Source organism: Doryrhamphus excisus, chromosome 11, assembly GCF_030265055.1.
Source record: "Doryrhamphus excisus isolate RoL2022-K1 chromosome 11, RoL_Dexc_1.0, whole genome shotgun sequence".
NCBI classification, from domain to species: domain Eukaryota; kingdom Metazoa; phylum Chordata; class Actinopteri; order Syngnathiformes; family Syngnathidae; genus Doryrhamphus; species Doryrhamphus excisus.
This window is the reverse complement of record NC_080476.1, coordinates 3,220,349-3,236,682: the sequence shown is the minus strand read 5'-3', so window position 1 is coordinate 3,236,682 and position 16,334 is coordinate 3,220,349. Positions and strand designations below refer to the sequence as shown.

General features: G+C 48.5%; 1 protein-coding gene across 8 annotated transcripts in view; it reads right to left on the bottom strand.

Moving 5' to 3' along the window:
* Positions 1-16,334, bottom strand: part of LOC131137960 (protocadherin Fat 3) — an 86,604-nt gene that overhangs the window by 32,143 nt on the left and 38,127 nt on the right. For 7 of the 8 annotated variants that reach the window (XR_009132008.1, XM_058086456.1, XM_058086455.1 and 4 more), the window contains 23 exons: positions 16,097-16,168; positions 14,263-14,399; positions 12,044-12,319; positions 11,757-11,967; positions 11,475-11,689; positions 11,255-11,413; positions 11,046-11,167; positions 10,794-10,976; positions 10,615-10,729; positions 10,268-10,537; positions 9,758-10,108; positions 9,509-9,682; positions 8,900-9,430; positions 8,259-8,623; positions 8,033-8,186; positions 6,991-7,098; positions 6,735-6,918; positions 4,817-5,037; positions 4,240-4,692; positions 4,019-4,153; positions 3,563-3,953; positions 2,725-2,921; positions 591-744 (listed from right to left, as the gene is read on the bottom strand). Coding sequence is in view for 7 of the 8 variants with exons in the window: in XM_058086456.1 (XP_057942439.1) it covers positions 591-744; positions 2,725-2,921; positions 3,563-3,953; positions 4,019-4,153; positions 4,240-4,692; positions 4,817-5,037; positions 6,735-6,918; positions 6,991-7,098; positions 8,033-8,186; positions 8,259-8,623; positions 8,900-9,430; positions 9,509-9,682; positions 9,758-10,108; positions 10,268-10,537; positions 10,615-10,729; positions 10,794-10,976; positions 11,046-11,167; positions 11,255-11,413; positions 11,475-11,689; positions 11,757-11,967; positions 12,044-12,319; positions 14,263-14,399; positions 16,097-16,168 (5,178 nt within the window). In the remaining variant the exon portion in view is untranslated. Of the gene's footprint in view, positions 1-590; positions 745-2,724; positions 2,922-3,562; positions 3,954-4,018; positions 4,154-4,239; positions 4,693-4,816; positions 5,038-6,734; positions 6,919-6,990; positions 7,099-8,032; positions 8,187-8,258; positions 8,624-8,899; positions 9,431-9,508; positions 9,683-9,757; positions 10,109-10,267; positions 10,538-10,614; positions 10,730-10,793; positions 10,977-11,045; positions 11,168-11,254; positions 11,414-11,474; positions 11,690-11,756; positions 11,968-12,043; positions 12,320-14,262; positions 14,400-16,096; positions 16,169-16,334 lie in introns of those variants that run through there. The other variant, XM_058086461.1, reaches the window with a different exon arrangement.

Here is a 16,334-nt window from a genome sequence, read left to right as displayed (position 1 = left end):
GAAACCGGAGTACCCGGAGAAAACCCACGCATGCACGGGGAGAACATGCAAACTCCACACAGAGATGGCCGAGGGCGGGGACCGAACCCTGGTCTCCTAGCTGTGAGGTCTGCGCACTAACCACCAGACCGCCGTGCCGCGAGAGTGTTTGTTAACATGTCGAGATAAAACTTAAATGTTCATTTAGCCATTTCATCCATCCTTTATATGCATTTAGAACTGTGTTATGAATATAAAACTATCATTGTACAACTACAAAAACGTGTTTTGTGTTAACATTTACTTGTTACGTTACTGTGTTAAATTGTAAAGAACTACAGTCAGCCTCTGATGACATCATAGACCGGCGACAGCGTTTCCGTGTATTAGCAAGCTAACAGGACACACAGTCGATTGATAACAGAATGCCACATTGCTAACTGGAGAATGGACGCTAACCAAGACATGAATAGTAAAACACACTAACCAGGGCAGATGCTAACAGAGGTTACACTGTATATATTTTCGTAAGCATCGAAGGCCTCGTCCTTAGAATTGTATTTTCTATGTAAAAACACCCCTCCCCCCAAGGAAGTTGTGATTTAAGGTACCAGTATTAGCGTCCATGTAGAAGTCTTCCACGCCGATGCCAAAAAGTGAATATTGGATCTCAGCACTGGAGCCTGAGTCAGCATCTGTCGCTCCCACGGTCAGGACACCCTTGTTAGGGGCGATGTCCTCGGGAAAGGAGGTGCTGTACACGGCCTGACACACACACACACACAAACACACACACACACACGCAGTGAGCAGTCCATCCATTATCCCAGCTGACAGAACCAAACCCAACAAGGTTAAGTGGTCTTTCCCTGCCCAGAACTCCATCGACTGTATCTCGGAATGACGCCTGTGACCTCAGTCACCAAACACGGAATCCTGCACAGCGCTGCCTCTCCCTCCCTTTGGCTTTTGCTCACATCTGACACACTTCTCATCCAGCCTAATTAGCAATTATATGAGTTACAAACAACGTTTGTTTTGACCCGCATTAGCATGTGACTCCTAATGACTCTTAATGATGTCACGCTAACATCTCTGGCCTTTTACAAGCCAGCACGACACCCAGACATAATTAGTGAGAGTTTTAAGGGAGAGTTTCCAAAAAGTTTCTCAAGTCATTAGTGTAAATAGTGCAAACTTGGAGAACAAACTCGAAACAAAAACTGGGCTTTTCCAGTGCAACGTGCACTGCATTTTTAAGGTTCACTTTCCACCACGTTTAGGGAGGGAAGCCAAGCATCACGGCGGAGCAATTTGCATAAAATAATACCTTTTTCATTTATTTGTGTCAGCTGTGAGCAAATTGTGCATGTTAAAGAGCTGCGATTGAAACTGAGGTGAATGAAAGGCAAATATTAAAGCGGCAAAGCATTCCCTGGTGTGTCATGTCGGTAATACGCAAAGATTGTTGAAACAAATACATATTCAATGCCCATCTAATGTGTTTTGGAGCATAAATTGCATACATTGCCATACATACATAGCTTGCAATGTGGGAAATCCACACAAAATGTGATGTTTTGCATTGTTTGGAAATGAGAAATGAATTATAACAAGTTAATGAGTAGCTACAATGTAGCTTATTTTTGAGAGGAATTGTACTTTTCTTTAGGGCAGGGGTCACACACGTCACATGAGGCACCAGCGAGTTTGGTTTCCATTCAGGTTTTCAGTTCATAATGTGAGATACAACTTTTGCTAAATGCAAAAATACTACATTCAGATGGACAACAATGTTGTGTTAATGTTTTAATATGAAATGTGAGTTGTGCTGGGGGACAGCTGCACTTTTTTGGGAGTGTTGTCGCTCTATCTATGCTGCTGTTGATGGAGCTAGCATAACTAGCATGTTACGTTAGTGTTTTAAATCATCAAAATAGGACAAGATACTGTGAGTATTACATGTTATCATCAGGGTACGTGTTAATGCATGATCACAACCATGCAACGTTGTTAAGAGATTTTTGTCAAAATAGGTGTATCCCGATGACGTGCATTTTTAGCTAGTTCATATTAACTTGTTTTCTCGTGTTATAATGCCCAGAAAATGGAACAAAATATGTGTTTATGTTTCACATAAGGATTGGGAATGATGGGCAAAATTCCCAAAAAAAGCGCAGTTCCCCTTTGATGTTCGGTTAAAAACAAACATATTGCATTTGTTTGTGTTGTAAATAAGTGTTACAAACTCTCTCTGACATTTTTATTAGAGCTTGATAATCGATGACTAATCGATTATCCAATTGATCGACTATTTGTTATACGAAGTGACATGTGTCATTGAACACATCGTTGCACACCTCCACAGGGAGGGGTAAAGTTATTATTAAAGTTACATACTGAACATTTACATGTGCTGATTAAATGTTGGTTAAAAAGGAGTGGGATGAAGGCCAACGCAACATGATAATGCGCTGCTAGCTTATTTCACTGTGGACATTAAGCTAACAGGTTCATTTCCACGACACGAAGACCGGGCAGGCTACAAAAAAAATAAAATGGCATATTAGTTTGACTCTGCTGCAGATTGACAGGCACCATGCGAAGGTAGTCGTGGACCAAACCATTTCATGTAGCTACGGGTTGGTGCTCAGTCAATGTAGTTGGACTGGGGTCCTTGGAATTATTGGACAATGAGAACATAACCTTGGCTTAATATCGTTAACGCTCATCCATCCTGCTGACCTGGTTGCAGACGGGACTGTTGTCGTTGGCGTCCATGACAGTCACCTCCACGGCGGTGCGGGCCACGTACAGCCCGTCGCTGGCAGTGATATTGAGCAGGTACCAGTCCTGCTGCTCACGGTCCAGCAGCCCGCTGACGTACACCTTCCACTCGCCCTGCACCAGCGCTAGGCCGAAGACGCCCCGCGGGTTCCCTCCTGGAAACGATACGATGCAACATGAAGACGTGCATGTCAAAGTCTGGCTGGGGTGAATAAAGATGAGCTCTGCGGCCGTCCGCGGTCAATAACCATCAGTCATCGCCACGGAAAGCACGCCGGCGGTGAAACAGATGTGGCCTTTCAAAGTTTCAATAGGTGACCTTTTATTACACAGCCTCCATTAGGCCAATCAGCGAGCTAAATGCCAGAAAAACAAGGGCAGACTACAGCGCCCTTCGTCATTACTGCAGTACGTTAGGAGAATGAAAAACATCTTGCTGCTTTGAAAACACCACTCTCGAAGAGGCGGCTACTTAGCGTGGAAACCAGCACATCTTCATCATTTCAAGTTACTGGAACACCTCATTTCTTCTCATCATGGTATCTGATTCACTGCAGAATAACAATCATCAAAAACAAGAAACAGACGCTCAGTTTAATGAGCTAATGGCTTCAACTTGACAGGAAACCAACATGGATTTAAAGATAGTTGGCTTTTTTATGCAACAACAAAACCAGAACTTGGACTGAACTAAGAGAACTAAATCGAGTTTGACATTTACACCTAAAATTCATTTAGGATTTGACCTTCAATAACGGCGCCCTCATTAACAGCTGCAATATCTGCACTTTCTCACCAGTGATGTAAAAGCTGACTAGGCGGTTCTGATCCGCCCCGTCTTGATCTCTGGTCTTCAGCACCGCAACAACCTCGCCGAGGGGGTCGCTCTCCTTGACGGCCCCACGGTACAGCTGCCTCTCAAAGTGCGGCGGGTTGTCGTTGACGTCGGACACGGTGATGGTGACCACGGTGGTGGAAGAAAGGGAGCGTGACTCCCCCAGGTCGGAGGCCAGCACCTGGAAGCTGTAGCTGGAGCAGGCCTCGTGGTCCATGGGGCTGGTGGTGGTGATCCAGCCTGTTTTGCTGTCGACTGCAAACACAGAACTGGTGGTGACGGTTCCAAGGGGTTGGAGGTCTTTTGTCAAGTCCCGGTTGTTGGTGAGGAGAGGCCCCAGACTGTAGGTGACCTGCAGGAAGTGAACATTGTCAAGGACGCTTACACACATGAGGAAGCATTGCTCTTGTTACACACTTGTCCATTGGAGCCCCAGTCGGGGTCCAGGGCTCGCACTTGTACCACTCTGGTCCCGACTGGCATCCCCTCCATCACCGTGGCAACATAGGCTTCAGTCTCAAACGCTGGATTGTTGTCGTTCACATCCAAGACCTGCAAAGTGGAGAAAACAAGAATCCTGATGGCATCTAATCAAGGTTGACAGTCGTTTAGAAGGTAAAAATGAGGCTCTTACTGACCTTGACCTCGAGGTCCACGCTGGTAATGGACTCGATCAGGTCCCTTCTGGTCGTGGCTGCAACCTTGAAGCGATAGATGCTGATCTGTTCGTAGTCCAGTGGCTTGACGAGGCGGATCAGGCCGGTGTCACCCTCCACCAGAAAGGTCCCACCGTGGTTGCTGTCGGGCGTCTCCCCCCCGATAGAGGTGAAGGATCCGGTCTGCCCGAGGCCCATGTAAACGGAGCCCAGTGCCATTCCCACCGCCGTGTCCTCGGGAATGGTGAAGGAGTACTGCGGCTGGCTGAAGGAGGGAATGTACGCGTCCGGAGGAACGACGTGGATGAAAGCTGACACCAGTGAGTGTTTGGCCGGTGAGCCGCAGTCAGTGGCTTTGACAAAGAAGGACAACACGGTGCCCTGGAGGTGGTCCACGTTACTCTTTGTCATCATCCAGCCACTGTCTGACTCCACCTGGACACCGGGAACAATTAGGACATATGCTAACAGTGGTACCGCTAACAAAGTTATTTGTCATGCATTTGTAATTCATAACTCTGTATACGTTGTTGCTAATCCACGCCAGGTCCACACTGACCTCCAGAACGTCAACCAGCGACAAGCGGGCCTCACTGTAGAGGGAGTAGATGATCCTCCCGTTAGCTCCGGCATCGGGGTCAGTGGCCTGGATTTGCGTGACCAGGGATCCTTTACCAACGTTGGCTTTGATGCTCATGCGGTACTCCACTGCCCTGAAACGTGGCGCGTTGTCATTCTCGTCAGCCAGAACCACTCGCACCGTGCAAAAGGAGGCACGTCCTGGAAAAGACAGCAGGGAGTAAAATACGGAGAATCAGAGTATATCCTACGTGTGCTAATGAGGAACAAAGCAAGCCACAAGCTACCGAGGGAACTGACAGTATAGGACATTCATTCATCCATTAATTTTCTACCGCTTATCCTCACGAGGGTCGCGGGCATGCTGGAGCCAATCCCAGCTGTCTTCGGGGTACACCCTGCACTCACATTCATACCTATGGACAATTTGGGGTCGCCAATTAACCTAGCATGTTTTTGGAATGTGGGAGGAAACCAGAGTACCCGGAGAAAACCCACGGGGAGAACATGCAAACTCCACACAGAGATGGCTGAGGGTGGAATCGAACTCGGGTCTCCTAGCTGTGTGGCCTGCGCGCTAACTACCCAAACACCATGCAGCCCTATATCATAACATTCATTCATTCATTCATTTTCTACCGCTTTTTCCTAACGAGGGCCGCGGGGGTGCTGGAGCCTATCCCAGTTGACTTTGGGCGAGAGGCGGGGTACACCCTGGACTGGTGGCCAGCCAATCACAGGGTACATATAGACAAACAACCATTCACACTCACATTCATACCTTTGGACAATTTGGAGTGGCCAATTAACCTAGCATGTTTTTGGAATGTGGGAGAAGACCGGAGTACCCGGAGAAAACCCACGCATGCACGGGGAGAACATGCTCCATTCAGAGATGGCCGGGGTGGAATTGAACTCGGGTCTCCTTGCTGTGAGGTTTGCGCGCTAACCACTCACACGCCATGCAGCCATAAATACATACAAATATTGGAAAATAAAAGCTATTATTTAAGTGGAAAAATAATACACTGTTAGAACAAACATATTTATGTTTGTTATGTTTGTTTTGCAGAGCGTTTATTCGTAATGGTCCTGAACGCACCATAGGTGAGTGCACAAATAGACTTTTCTGTTTTTCAACCTTATTCTCAAATGCTGGTACTGGGTGTGAATACATAAAGGTGAGCTTTGATGTCATTATTATGCGTGTGTTGAGTGCTAGCGCTTGCGTTTATTGGATGTCTAATTGATGCAGGCTAACACCATCTGTTACCCATACATAATAAAAAACGATGTCATGATCAGCGCAGTCAAACATCTTCATGTTAAGCTTTCACATCGACAGTGCTCATCTTAAGAACACCATTGGTGTTATAAAAAAAAAAACTGCATTACATTAGAGTGTGTGAGGTGACATCAAACACAACTCTTATCGACTATTTATCTTTGTGGCTTCCTCAGTCACACGTGAACTATGGTAATTAAAGACCAAAGGAGAGTGTTAGTTTAGCAGGAACTAACCGATGCATTTATTGCAAATGTTGATCCAAAATCGGAAGAGAAGATGTTACACTCAGGATATAATGTTCCAGCCGTTACAGTCCGATATACCAGAAGATCTGCAGGAGGATCGCATACACTGGTTCCCAACACGGGCGCATTATCCAAGATTCAGACCCTGAACTCAACACTGAAACCATTGAAATGCAACAAAATGCATGCCTGGCAAGCAGCAAAGCTTACAAGTGTATTGAAGGGTCAAAATGTGTGAGTATGAAAGTCGCCCAGCCTTGTATACTCCCTGACTCATCACCGAGCCCCCCCTAAGGCCCCCCCCCCCAGGATTTGAGAAGCACTGGCATCAAGTATGAAAACAAAATGAATGATGCTATTGATACCTCCGCCGTCCAGGGCCATGACAGTCAGCACAATGTCCATGTTCTGAGGATTCTCTCGGTCCAGCTTTTGCAGGGTGGAGATGACTCCATCAGCATCGATGGTGAAGTGACGTTTCCCAAAGTCGTTGATGAAAGAGTAGGTGATCTGGCCAAACAGCCCGGAGTCCTCATCTGTGGCACGGACCTGGGGAACGGGGGACACAGTTTGAGCTGGTCGCATCAAGACCACGACCACAAGGAGAATAGGTCGACATACCTGGATAACCTTTGACCTTGGCGGTGCATTCTCTCTAACCTCCGCTAAGTAGAACCTCTGGCTGAATACTGGACTGTACAGGTTGGCTCCCAGGACTCGAACCACCACCTGGAAATCAGTGGTCATCAGTTCGCCATCATCGTAGTTCTTCAACTTACTCAATTATTTTCTTATTATTGTCTTATTTATCTGTATTGTTCACACTGAACTCAAACAAAACAAAATGGAAAGCAGTGAAGCATACAAATTGCAAATTGCATGCTGAGAATGCAGGCTGCACGGCGGAGAGTGGTTAGCACGCAGGCCTCATAGACCCGAGTTCAATTCCACCCTCGAATGCATGCATGGGTTTTCTCTGGGTACTCCGGTTTCCTCCCACATTCCAAAAACATGCTAGGTTAATTGGCCACTCCAAATTGGCCATAGGTATGAATGTGAGTGTGAATGGTTGTTTGTCTATATGTGCCCTGTGATTGGCAGGCCACCAGTCCAGGGTGCACCCCGCCTCTCGCCCGAAGACAGCTGGGATAGGCTCCAGCACCCCTCCACGACCCTCGTGAGGATAAGCGGTAGAAAATGAATGAAATATGAATGCTGAGAATGACAAATTCATGTGTTGGTAGGTCGCCACTAATATTGGAAGTTCTCCCTGCCAGTGCACCACGCCTCCCAGAGGTGACCCCCCCCACTGAACTAAGTCAAGGAGAAATATTCTGGAAAGACAAGATCTTGGATGCAATTCTGGATGCGTGTGACCTTTTTTGGCCTCCTGGTGGAATAAAGTCTTCTTATTATTCCATAAGTGTTCACACTTAATGTAGGCAATTAGAAAAGAGCCGATGCTGCAAAACATGCAGCTCCGAGACGGAACGTTCCACTTGGCAGCTGGTGCTGTCAGTAAATCTGACGTGATGTGAACGCGCATTAACCTCTGGCCACCCCAGCCGAGCTGCTTGCCAGCCATACTGGATATCAGTAATTGACGCCGCGGAGGAGGTCACCCCGGCCCACATGCAGGCATCAATCCGGATGGTTGGTTCACCTGCGCCGTGTTGGTGAAGACGCCATCTGACACGGACACGTTGAGCTGATATGAGAGCTTCATGCCTTGTCGCCTCTTGTTAGACAGACGCAGCACGCCAGATTCCTCCTCCATGCTGAACGTCATCCTCTCGTTCCCGGACACGATGCTGTACCTGAGGGCGGGAAGCTTACAGCACTGGAAGTGATGGAGAGATGACAACTTCTAGGATTTTCAAACTCCTCACCTCAGCCTCTGGGCGTCACCAATGTCGGCATCCGACGCCTGGACGCAGGTGACAAAGTGTCCCCGGGGTGCGAGCTCGCTGACGAAAGCCTCATAAAGAGACTGGCTGAAGTTGGGGGGGTTGTCGTTGGTGTCGGCGACGGCCACCGTGACGCTGACGTCGCTGCCGAGAGCGGACTCGCCGCTGTCTGTTGCCCTGATGATGAAGTTGAAGCGCTGCGTGAGCTCGTAGTCAAGCAAGCGCGCCGTCAAGACCAGGCCGCTGTCACGTTCGATGTGGAAGTAGTCGGTACTGTTGTAGAGGTCGGATACGATCTGGTAGCTCACTGCAGAGTTCTTTTCGGAGTCTTGGTCCTGAGCGGAAACCTGCAATGGGACGTGTTTGACATATTGACAGTTCAAATTATATTTATTTAGTTTCAGGTTTACAGGCAATAATAATTTGGATTTCATGATTTGATCCATTGTCTTTCTGAGGCCAGACGGTTTAATTATGTTGGTCTTAGAGTCATCTTGTGTAAACCTCACCAGTGTATTATTCGGAAAAGGTCAAGAGCTTTCCCTGAGCAATTCTTGGGGAAATATCAAGATCCACTCAGGAATAACGCGGCCGCTGATATTATAACTCAACACTGCACACACCTGCAAGACGCTGGTTCCGATCATGGCGTTCTCCGCCAGCACGGCCGAGTACGACGGCTTTTGGAACAACGGCGGGTTATCGTTGACATCCAGCACAACAACATCCACGTCCACCTCCGACTTGGCGCCCGTCAGTGTGTCGGTGGCCCTGGCGGTGAGGCGGTAGTACTGCGTTGTCTCATAGTCCAGCGGGTAGACCACGCTGATGACGCCCGTGTCGAAGCCGATGTCGAACTGGAGCGAAGGGTCACCACCAGCAATGGTAAAGATGATGCCCTGTCCTGTCCTGCTGGTGGCGTTAACGCTCAGGAGTGAGGTGGACACGGGCACGTCCTCTGGGACCGTGACGCCATAGAAGGGCTTGTCAAACACCGGCATGGCTTTATTGAGCACGGTGATTGGAAGCTCCACCTCACTAGACAGGGACGGGGTGCCGCCATCCGCCGCCACGATGACCACCTTGTACTCCGCGTTAGACACGTCCGTCCCAAACGCTGTTTTTAACATCAACTCCCCTGTTACAGGATTCACCTGTACAGTAGATTTTTACATTATTATATAATTATCTACTGCTGTTTCAAAACACTCCTGAATAAGAAAAGGAATCACCTGGAAGTTCCTGTGTGGTTCTTTCAGGCCGTAGGTCACCTGCCCGTTCACACCCAAGTCCCGGTCAGTGGACAACACCCTGAAAATAGACAACCCAGGTTCTGATTCCACCTGTACTGTGGCATAGTAGGGTAGGTTCACAAATTCAGGGGCGTTGTCGTTGTCATCTTCAATCTGAAAGATGACAAGATGATAAGTCAACTTAAGTCTTCATAAGACGACCAAGCCACATTTGGACGTTCATCTCACCTGCACCCTGACAGTGACCCTTGCCACCTTAAGTACCTCATCCTCTTTACGGACCTCCACCACCAGCTCGTAACTGTCCCGCTCCTCACGGTCAAAGGGGACCCCGGCTGTGAGCAGCGCCCCGCACGTGGGCCGTATGGCGAAAAGCCCACCAGGATTAAGCAGCGAGAACATGAGCGGCTCATTGAGGCCGTGGCCCACGGCGTTCACCACGGCGAGTGCGGTCACGTTCCATGTGTTCTCTCGAACGGAGGCCGAGTAGAACGAGGCGGTGAAGGAGAGGCCACTGTTGATGGCTTGACGCACGAGCACCGTGACCAAGGCTACGCTGGAGAAACGGCCATCCCAAACCTCGGAGAAGCAGATGTAAAGAGTATTATTACAGGTGAATTGCAAGATGGTACAAAATTTGGCCTTGTATTATTATTGTATTCTCATTAGCGTTTGTGCAGCGTTGACTAATTAAGTGCCCGTCTATTTATGTCAGCAAATGTGGTTCAATTGTCTGACCTTCACGTTGAATCGATAGCGGTCTTTGCTGAGGTTCTGATTGATGACCGTTACAACCCCACTGCCGCGGTCCATGGTGAAATGCTCCAGGTTTCGGTCCACCAGAGAGTAGGCCAGCTGATGGGTGTGGGAGTGGTTAGGCTCCGTTGTCATGTCTGGATCAAACGCTTCAACTCGCAGAACCTCAACACCCATGTAGGTTGGCAGCAGGAGGATGGTCTCGTACATGTCCTGAGAGAACTTTGGGGGCGAGTCGTTGATGTTGATGACCTAAGGTATTCAAAAAGGGGACACTACCACAGTGAGGTAACTGCTTGAAGACGTGGACAAATGTGTCGGCTGTGCACCTTTATGAACACCTCAGCAGGGCTCTCAGCACTTTTTGGAGGCTGGCCACTGTCGCTAACATGAACTCTGAAGACGAACTCTGGGAAGGTCTCGTAATCCACACTGGAAATGGTCCTGAAATACCAGAACCAAAAAAGTAAGACGGTCTCAGCTAAAAAGGGTTTTTCCTTGCTCCTACCGGATGGATCCAGTCCCTGGATCCACGCTGAAGAACATGCGAGCGGTCTCGTCTATAATCTGAAACACCAGCAGGGCGTTGTGACTGCTGTCGGCGTCCGTTGCCCGGATGACCAGAGGGTTGCCGTCATCCGCCAGAACCACACTGTTGACTGGGGCTGCCTCACTGATGGACCCCACGTACCTACCGCAAAAAAGTCCAACATGGGGGTCCACGGTTTCGGTCCAAGGGCACCAACACTCATTTTCATACCTTAATTGCTGGAAGACAGGAGCATTATCGTTGACGTCCCCCACCTGCACCACGACTGTGGCGCTGGCCTCCACGCCCGCCATGCTTAAAGAATGAACCAAGAGGAAGTAGGATGGTGTTTTCTGACCACAAAGAGACACGTGACATGTTGTAGACACCAAATGTCATATCGCAATCTTAGCACTTCTTAAAATGAAACAGAAACCAACCTCAAAGTCAAAGAGTGTGCGTGTGCTGATGACACCAGTGTGATGATTAATGAAGAAGCAGTTTTCCTCGTTGCCCCTGGTGATGTCATAAACCAGTGCTGAGCGGCTCAGTGCGCTAACGGCGGTCACGTAAGTTCCCACGGTGCTGTTCTCCATAATCTGCATGAATACGGAATCATCAGTGAACTACTAAATGACACTGAGATGTTTCCATCTTTACCTCCGCTTGATACTCCTTCTGGGAGAATTTTGGTTTGGACAAGTCGGAGAGCATCAAGGAGACACGGACAGAAGACGAGGCCATTAGCGGAGGAAATCCGTTGTCGGTGACTTGCACGGTGAGCGTGTAAAAGCCCACGGAGGTGAGCTCCAGCTCCTTGGCGATGAAGATGAGCCCTGTGTTGTTATTGATGCCAAACACACCCCCAGTGTTGCCTGAGAACAACAACACACGTATTACCTTGGGAAATACACAGAGCACAATTCCAGCAGGTATTCCTACCTGCTTGTATGGTGTAGGTGAGTTGTCCATTGATGCCATTGTCTTTGTCCAGTGCCGTGACTTGCAGCACTGACGTGCCGACGGCAGAAGACTCATAGGCCACAGCATCATAAATGGTGCTGGTGAAGTACGGAATGTTGTCATTTGAGTCCTCCACTGCCACCAGGATCCGGGCCAGGTCCCGGTTGAATGGGAACTCCTGATCTTTGACCTGAAGCAACATGGGACCACATGAGGAGGGTGCTTGGAAACAATTTAGGACAGAGGTAAGCATGTCTTCTTCTCACCATGACAGTAAGGATGTGCTGTGTTCGAGCCTCGTAGTCTAGTCGGTCTGCTGTGTACACGACACCCGTGCTTGGGTTGACCCTGAACAGCCTCATGCTGGCCGGGTCCACGCTGCCGTAGATGGAGAAGCTGAGGCGGCTGCGCTCGTCCATGTCCGACGCCCTGACACGCAGCAGCTCCGTGTCCACCGGGACGTCCTCTGACACGCTGATGTCGTAAGCCGGCTGGGAGAAGACCGGAGGGTTGTCGTTGCTGTCTTGGACGCGGATGAAAACCTGACAGGAAGGTACATCTTCATTACCTTTGTGGAAGTAGGAAGTCAAGAAGGCAAGAGCCTCAGTGATGTTGATGGGTCTGTCATGATAGCAAACAACAATGGCAGTTTTCTACCAAACTTACCATCAATTACTTTATGCAAAGGCAAAAGTCCTGTTGAAAGGTTAGCGAACTCAGATCATTATTCATTCATTCATTCATTTTCTACCGCTTTTTCCTCACTAGGGTCGCGGGGGCGAGAGGCGGGGTACACCCCGGACTGGTCGCCAGGCAATCACAGATACATATAGACAAACAACCATTCACACTCACATTCATACCTATGGACAATTTGGAGTCGCCAATTAACCTAGCATGTTTTTGGAATGTGGGAGGAAACCGGAGTACACGGAGAAAACCCACGCATGCACGGGGAGAACATGCAAACTCCACACAGAGATGGCCAAGGGTGGGAATTGAACCCTGGTCTCCTAGCTGTGAGGTCTGCGTGCTAACCACTAGACCGCCGTGCCGCCCCAGATCATTATTATTATTATTAATATTATTAGGTAGCAGAGATCAGGTGTCCATCCGATCAAAGGTCAAATCTCAGGGAATACTCTCCAATGTTCTTTGGGTTTTAAGGACAGCATGGGTGTGAGAGTATCCCGCCTGTAGAGGGCGCACATCTGCCACACATATCCTTACATGAGGAGGAATTAAGCACTGACCGAAAATTTTCTTTCCCACTAGCGGTGCCTTCAAGAGAATGCCACCCTGGGCATTTCCCCCATGTGGCCCGTAGCTAGGACCGCCGCTGTATTCAATCAATAAATAGCACTGCATGTCTACACTTATTTTCAGATTGCATAGGATATGTTTTGCCTGCGTAAACTGCATTTAGAGGTAAAAACAACATGAAAACCAGAGAGGTGTCTGTGGGTGAAAAACAAGCAATTGTCAATGTGACAGAAGATGGAAAAGCAATCACAACCATTGTACGATCATAGCCACCACAACAGGGGTGGGCAAACTACGGTCCGGGGGCCACATGCGGCCCACCAAGCGTTTGAATCTGGCCATCCAGTATTTCAACTTTTAACATACAAGCTGGCAACATGACTTGCAAGTTGGTTGTCTTATTTAGTAAAAAAACAACAACAAAACTGTACAAGTGGTTAGCGTGCAGACCTCACAGCTAGGAGACCAGGGTTCAATTCCACCTGGTTTTCTCCGGGTACTCCGACTCCGGTCTCCTCCCACATTCCAAAAACATGCTAGGTTAATTGGCCACTCCAAATTGTCCATAGGTATGAATGTGAGTGTGAATGGTTGTTTGTCTATATGTGCCCTGTGATTGGCTGGCCACCAGTCCAGGGTGTACCCCGCCTCTCGCCCCAAGACAGCTGGGATAGGCTCCAGCACCCCCCGCAACCCTGGTGTGGAAAAAGCGGTAGAAAATGAATGAATGAGTTCAAGGAAAATTATAAGCATAATAGTGTGTGTGTGTTAAATATATGTTCTGGCCCCCCAGACAATTTTGTGAACTCAGTGCGGCCCACGAGTACAAATATTTGCCCACCCCTGCACCACAACCATCTGGCAACATCTGGACTGTCCTGAAGATGAAAGGTGTACCGGTGTTCTAAGTAGACATGGAGCAAGCAGACCAAGGAAACAGAAATATGAGAGCTGGAAAGAACCTAAAACAACTGTAGTACCAGCAACAACCTGCAGTGGGCAGGTATCTACTCTTCATAGACGTCATGAAAACAATGGCTACACCAGAAGATGCAAAGCACTCATTAGCAAGAAGAAGAGCAAGGTCAGGCTGGAAGTACAGAGATGTTGAACTTTTGAGGATCAAGGTCATGTCAAAGACAAAATACTAATGCTCGCTTGTTCGTGAGAGCGACAACTGCTAAAAATGTTGTTTTTGTCTTCACGTCCTGTGTTAGCATACCTGCGTAGTGGCGACGCTGGTGCCATCAGTCACCTGCACCGTCATGTTGTACACGGTCTGCACCTCAGCATCCAGCGGGCGGGCCACCACCAGAGTCCCCACCCCCACTTGGAGGTCAAATTGCATGTCGAAGCTTCCTGCGGTCACACACACATTAGCCCGTTAACATCCACGGCCATCTCAACTCCACCGTGCAATGATTGCGGCCATCTGGGCCTGCAGGCGGAGCGTAATAAAGTGAAGTGAAACGCAACAACATGGCGGCGCCCGTCAGCCCTGGAGCGGTTAGTGGCCACGCAAACATCTGTCTTATCACTCCCCAACACCAGCCATTGTGCAGATAAAAAAAAAGCGAGCATACAGTTTAGGGGCTTAATGTTTGATTCCAGTCCGGGAGAGAATTGATACGCGTTAGCTATTCAACACCATCCTCGCTCTCATCCCTCCACATATCTGAGGGCTCCGGCGCCTCTCGGCACATGAATACTGATGGGCCACTTTTTCACAGAACCAGCGAGGCGTGTTCAGCCAGAGCCAAACACTGGGCTCCCAATACGTTGCTTTTTATGCTTGTTTTCCCCCAAGGAGAAGAAGGGCAATATTACAGTCGGGCTGAGGCGTCTGGCAGCGTTACCGAGCATCAAAGAAGGAAGGAAAGAGGGGACCCAATTATTAGTAACGCAAGTCAATCCTCTTCATCCTCCATGATGGTCACCACGGTCGAACATTCATTCATTCATTTTCTACCGCTTATCCTCACGAGGGTCGCGGGGGGTGCTGGAGCCTATCCCAGCTGTCTTCGGGCGTAAGACTGGTGGCCAGCCAATCACAGGGCACATATAGACAAACAACCATTCACACTCACATTCATACCTATGGACAATTTGGAGTCGCCAATTAACCTAGCATGTTTTTGGAATGTGGGAGGAAACCGGAGTACCCGGAGAAAACCCACGCATGCACGGGGAGAACATGCAAACTCCACACAGAGATGCCCGAGGGTGAAATTGAACCCTGGTCTCCTAGCTGTGAGGTCTGTGCGCTAACCCCTAGACCACCGTGCCGCCCACAGTCGAACAGTTAGGACCAAAAGAGTGTTGGGCATCGTTCCTTTCTCTGAGCTTTTTATCATGTTCATTTTCACTTCCGTGGTCATGGCTTTCCTTTTCTTTGGCGCACATAATGAAGAGTAAAAGGTGAACTAATAAGCAATGTGCAGGCACACACCGCACTCAGCCTAGTAGTGTGTCGGTCATGAACGAACAGTCAAAAGAACTGGTTCTTTTTTGTGAACGGAATGAACGAGGTCACCGCCCCTAAAATATCCATTCAGTCCGTTCAGTTGCAAATGTTTTTTTGATTGGATGGAGAGTCAGTTCACCGTTCCTTTTGCAGGGCGGGACTATCTGCGTGCTTGCCTGTTTTATCCTATCGTCGAGCCTCGCTCTGTGGGTGGGCGGGGTTAGCTGACTGAAAGACCGAGATCGAGAAATTGATCGTTCATTCCGTTTACAAAAAAGAACTAGTTCTTTTGACCCGTTCGTTCATGACCGACACACCACTAGTCATCACGTGTTGTTGCGCTGTTGACTTGGAACGAATGTGAACATGAGTGAACGGACTCAACATGGCTGACCGGGTCTATGCACAGTTGGACATCACAATGTAACGACCCATTGACTGAAATGAATGAAATGAACGGCTCTTTTTACTGAATGAACCGGAATGATCCAGTCCATTGGAATGAACGGTTTTGCGGATTTTTGGATTCACAAACCAAAATTACACCGACAATTTATACCAAAACCGTAGTTTAGTTTCGTTTTCACCTGACCTGTGTCGAGCGAGCAGTTTCTACCGCATGCATTCTGCGGAATGTAGAACATTTCTCTTGCCACTCGTCCACCTGCATGTGAAGAAAGTGTAAAACCATTAGAAACAAATACCAAGAAAATCAATTGTAACAGGAAGTGAAAAGTGACTGGATAGACTTTTTGATGTGCGACCTGTTCTAGTTCTTAGAACTTCCACAGCATACTCCATTATGGACACAGTTGGAGGTATACCATTGT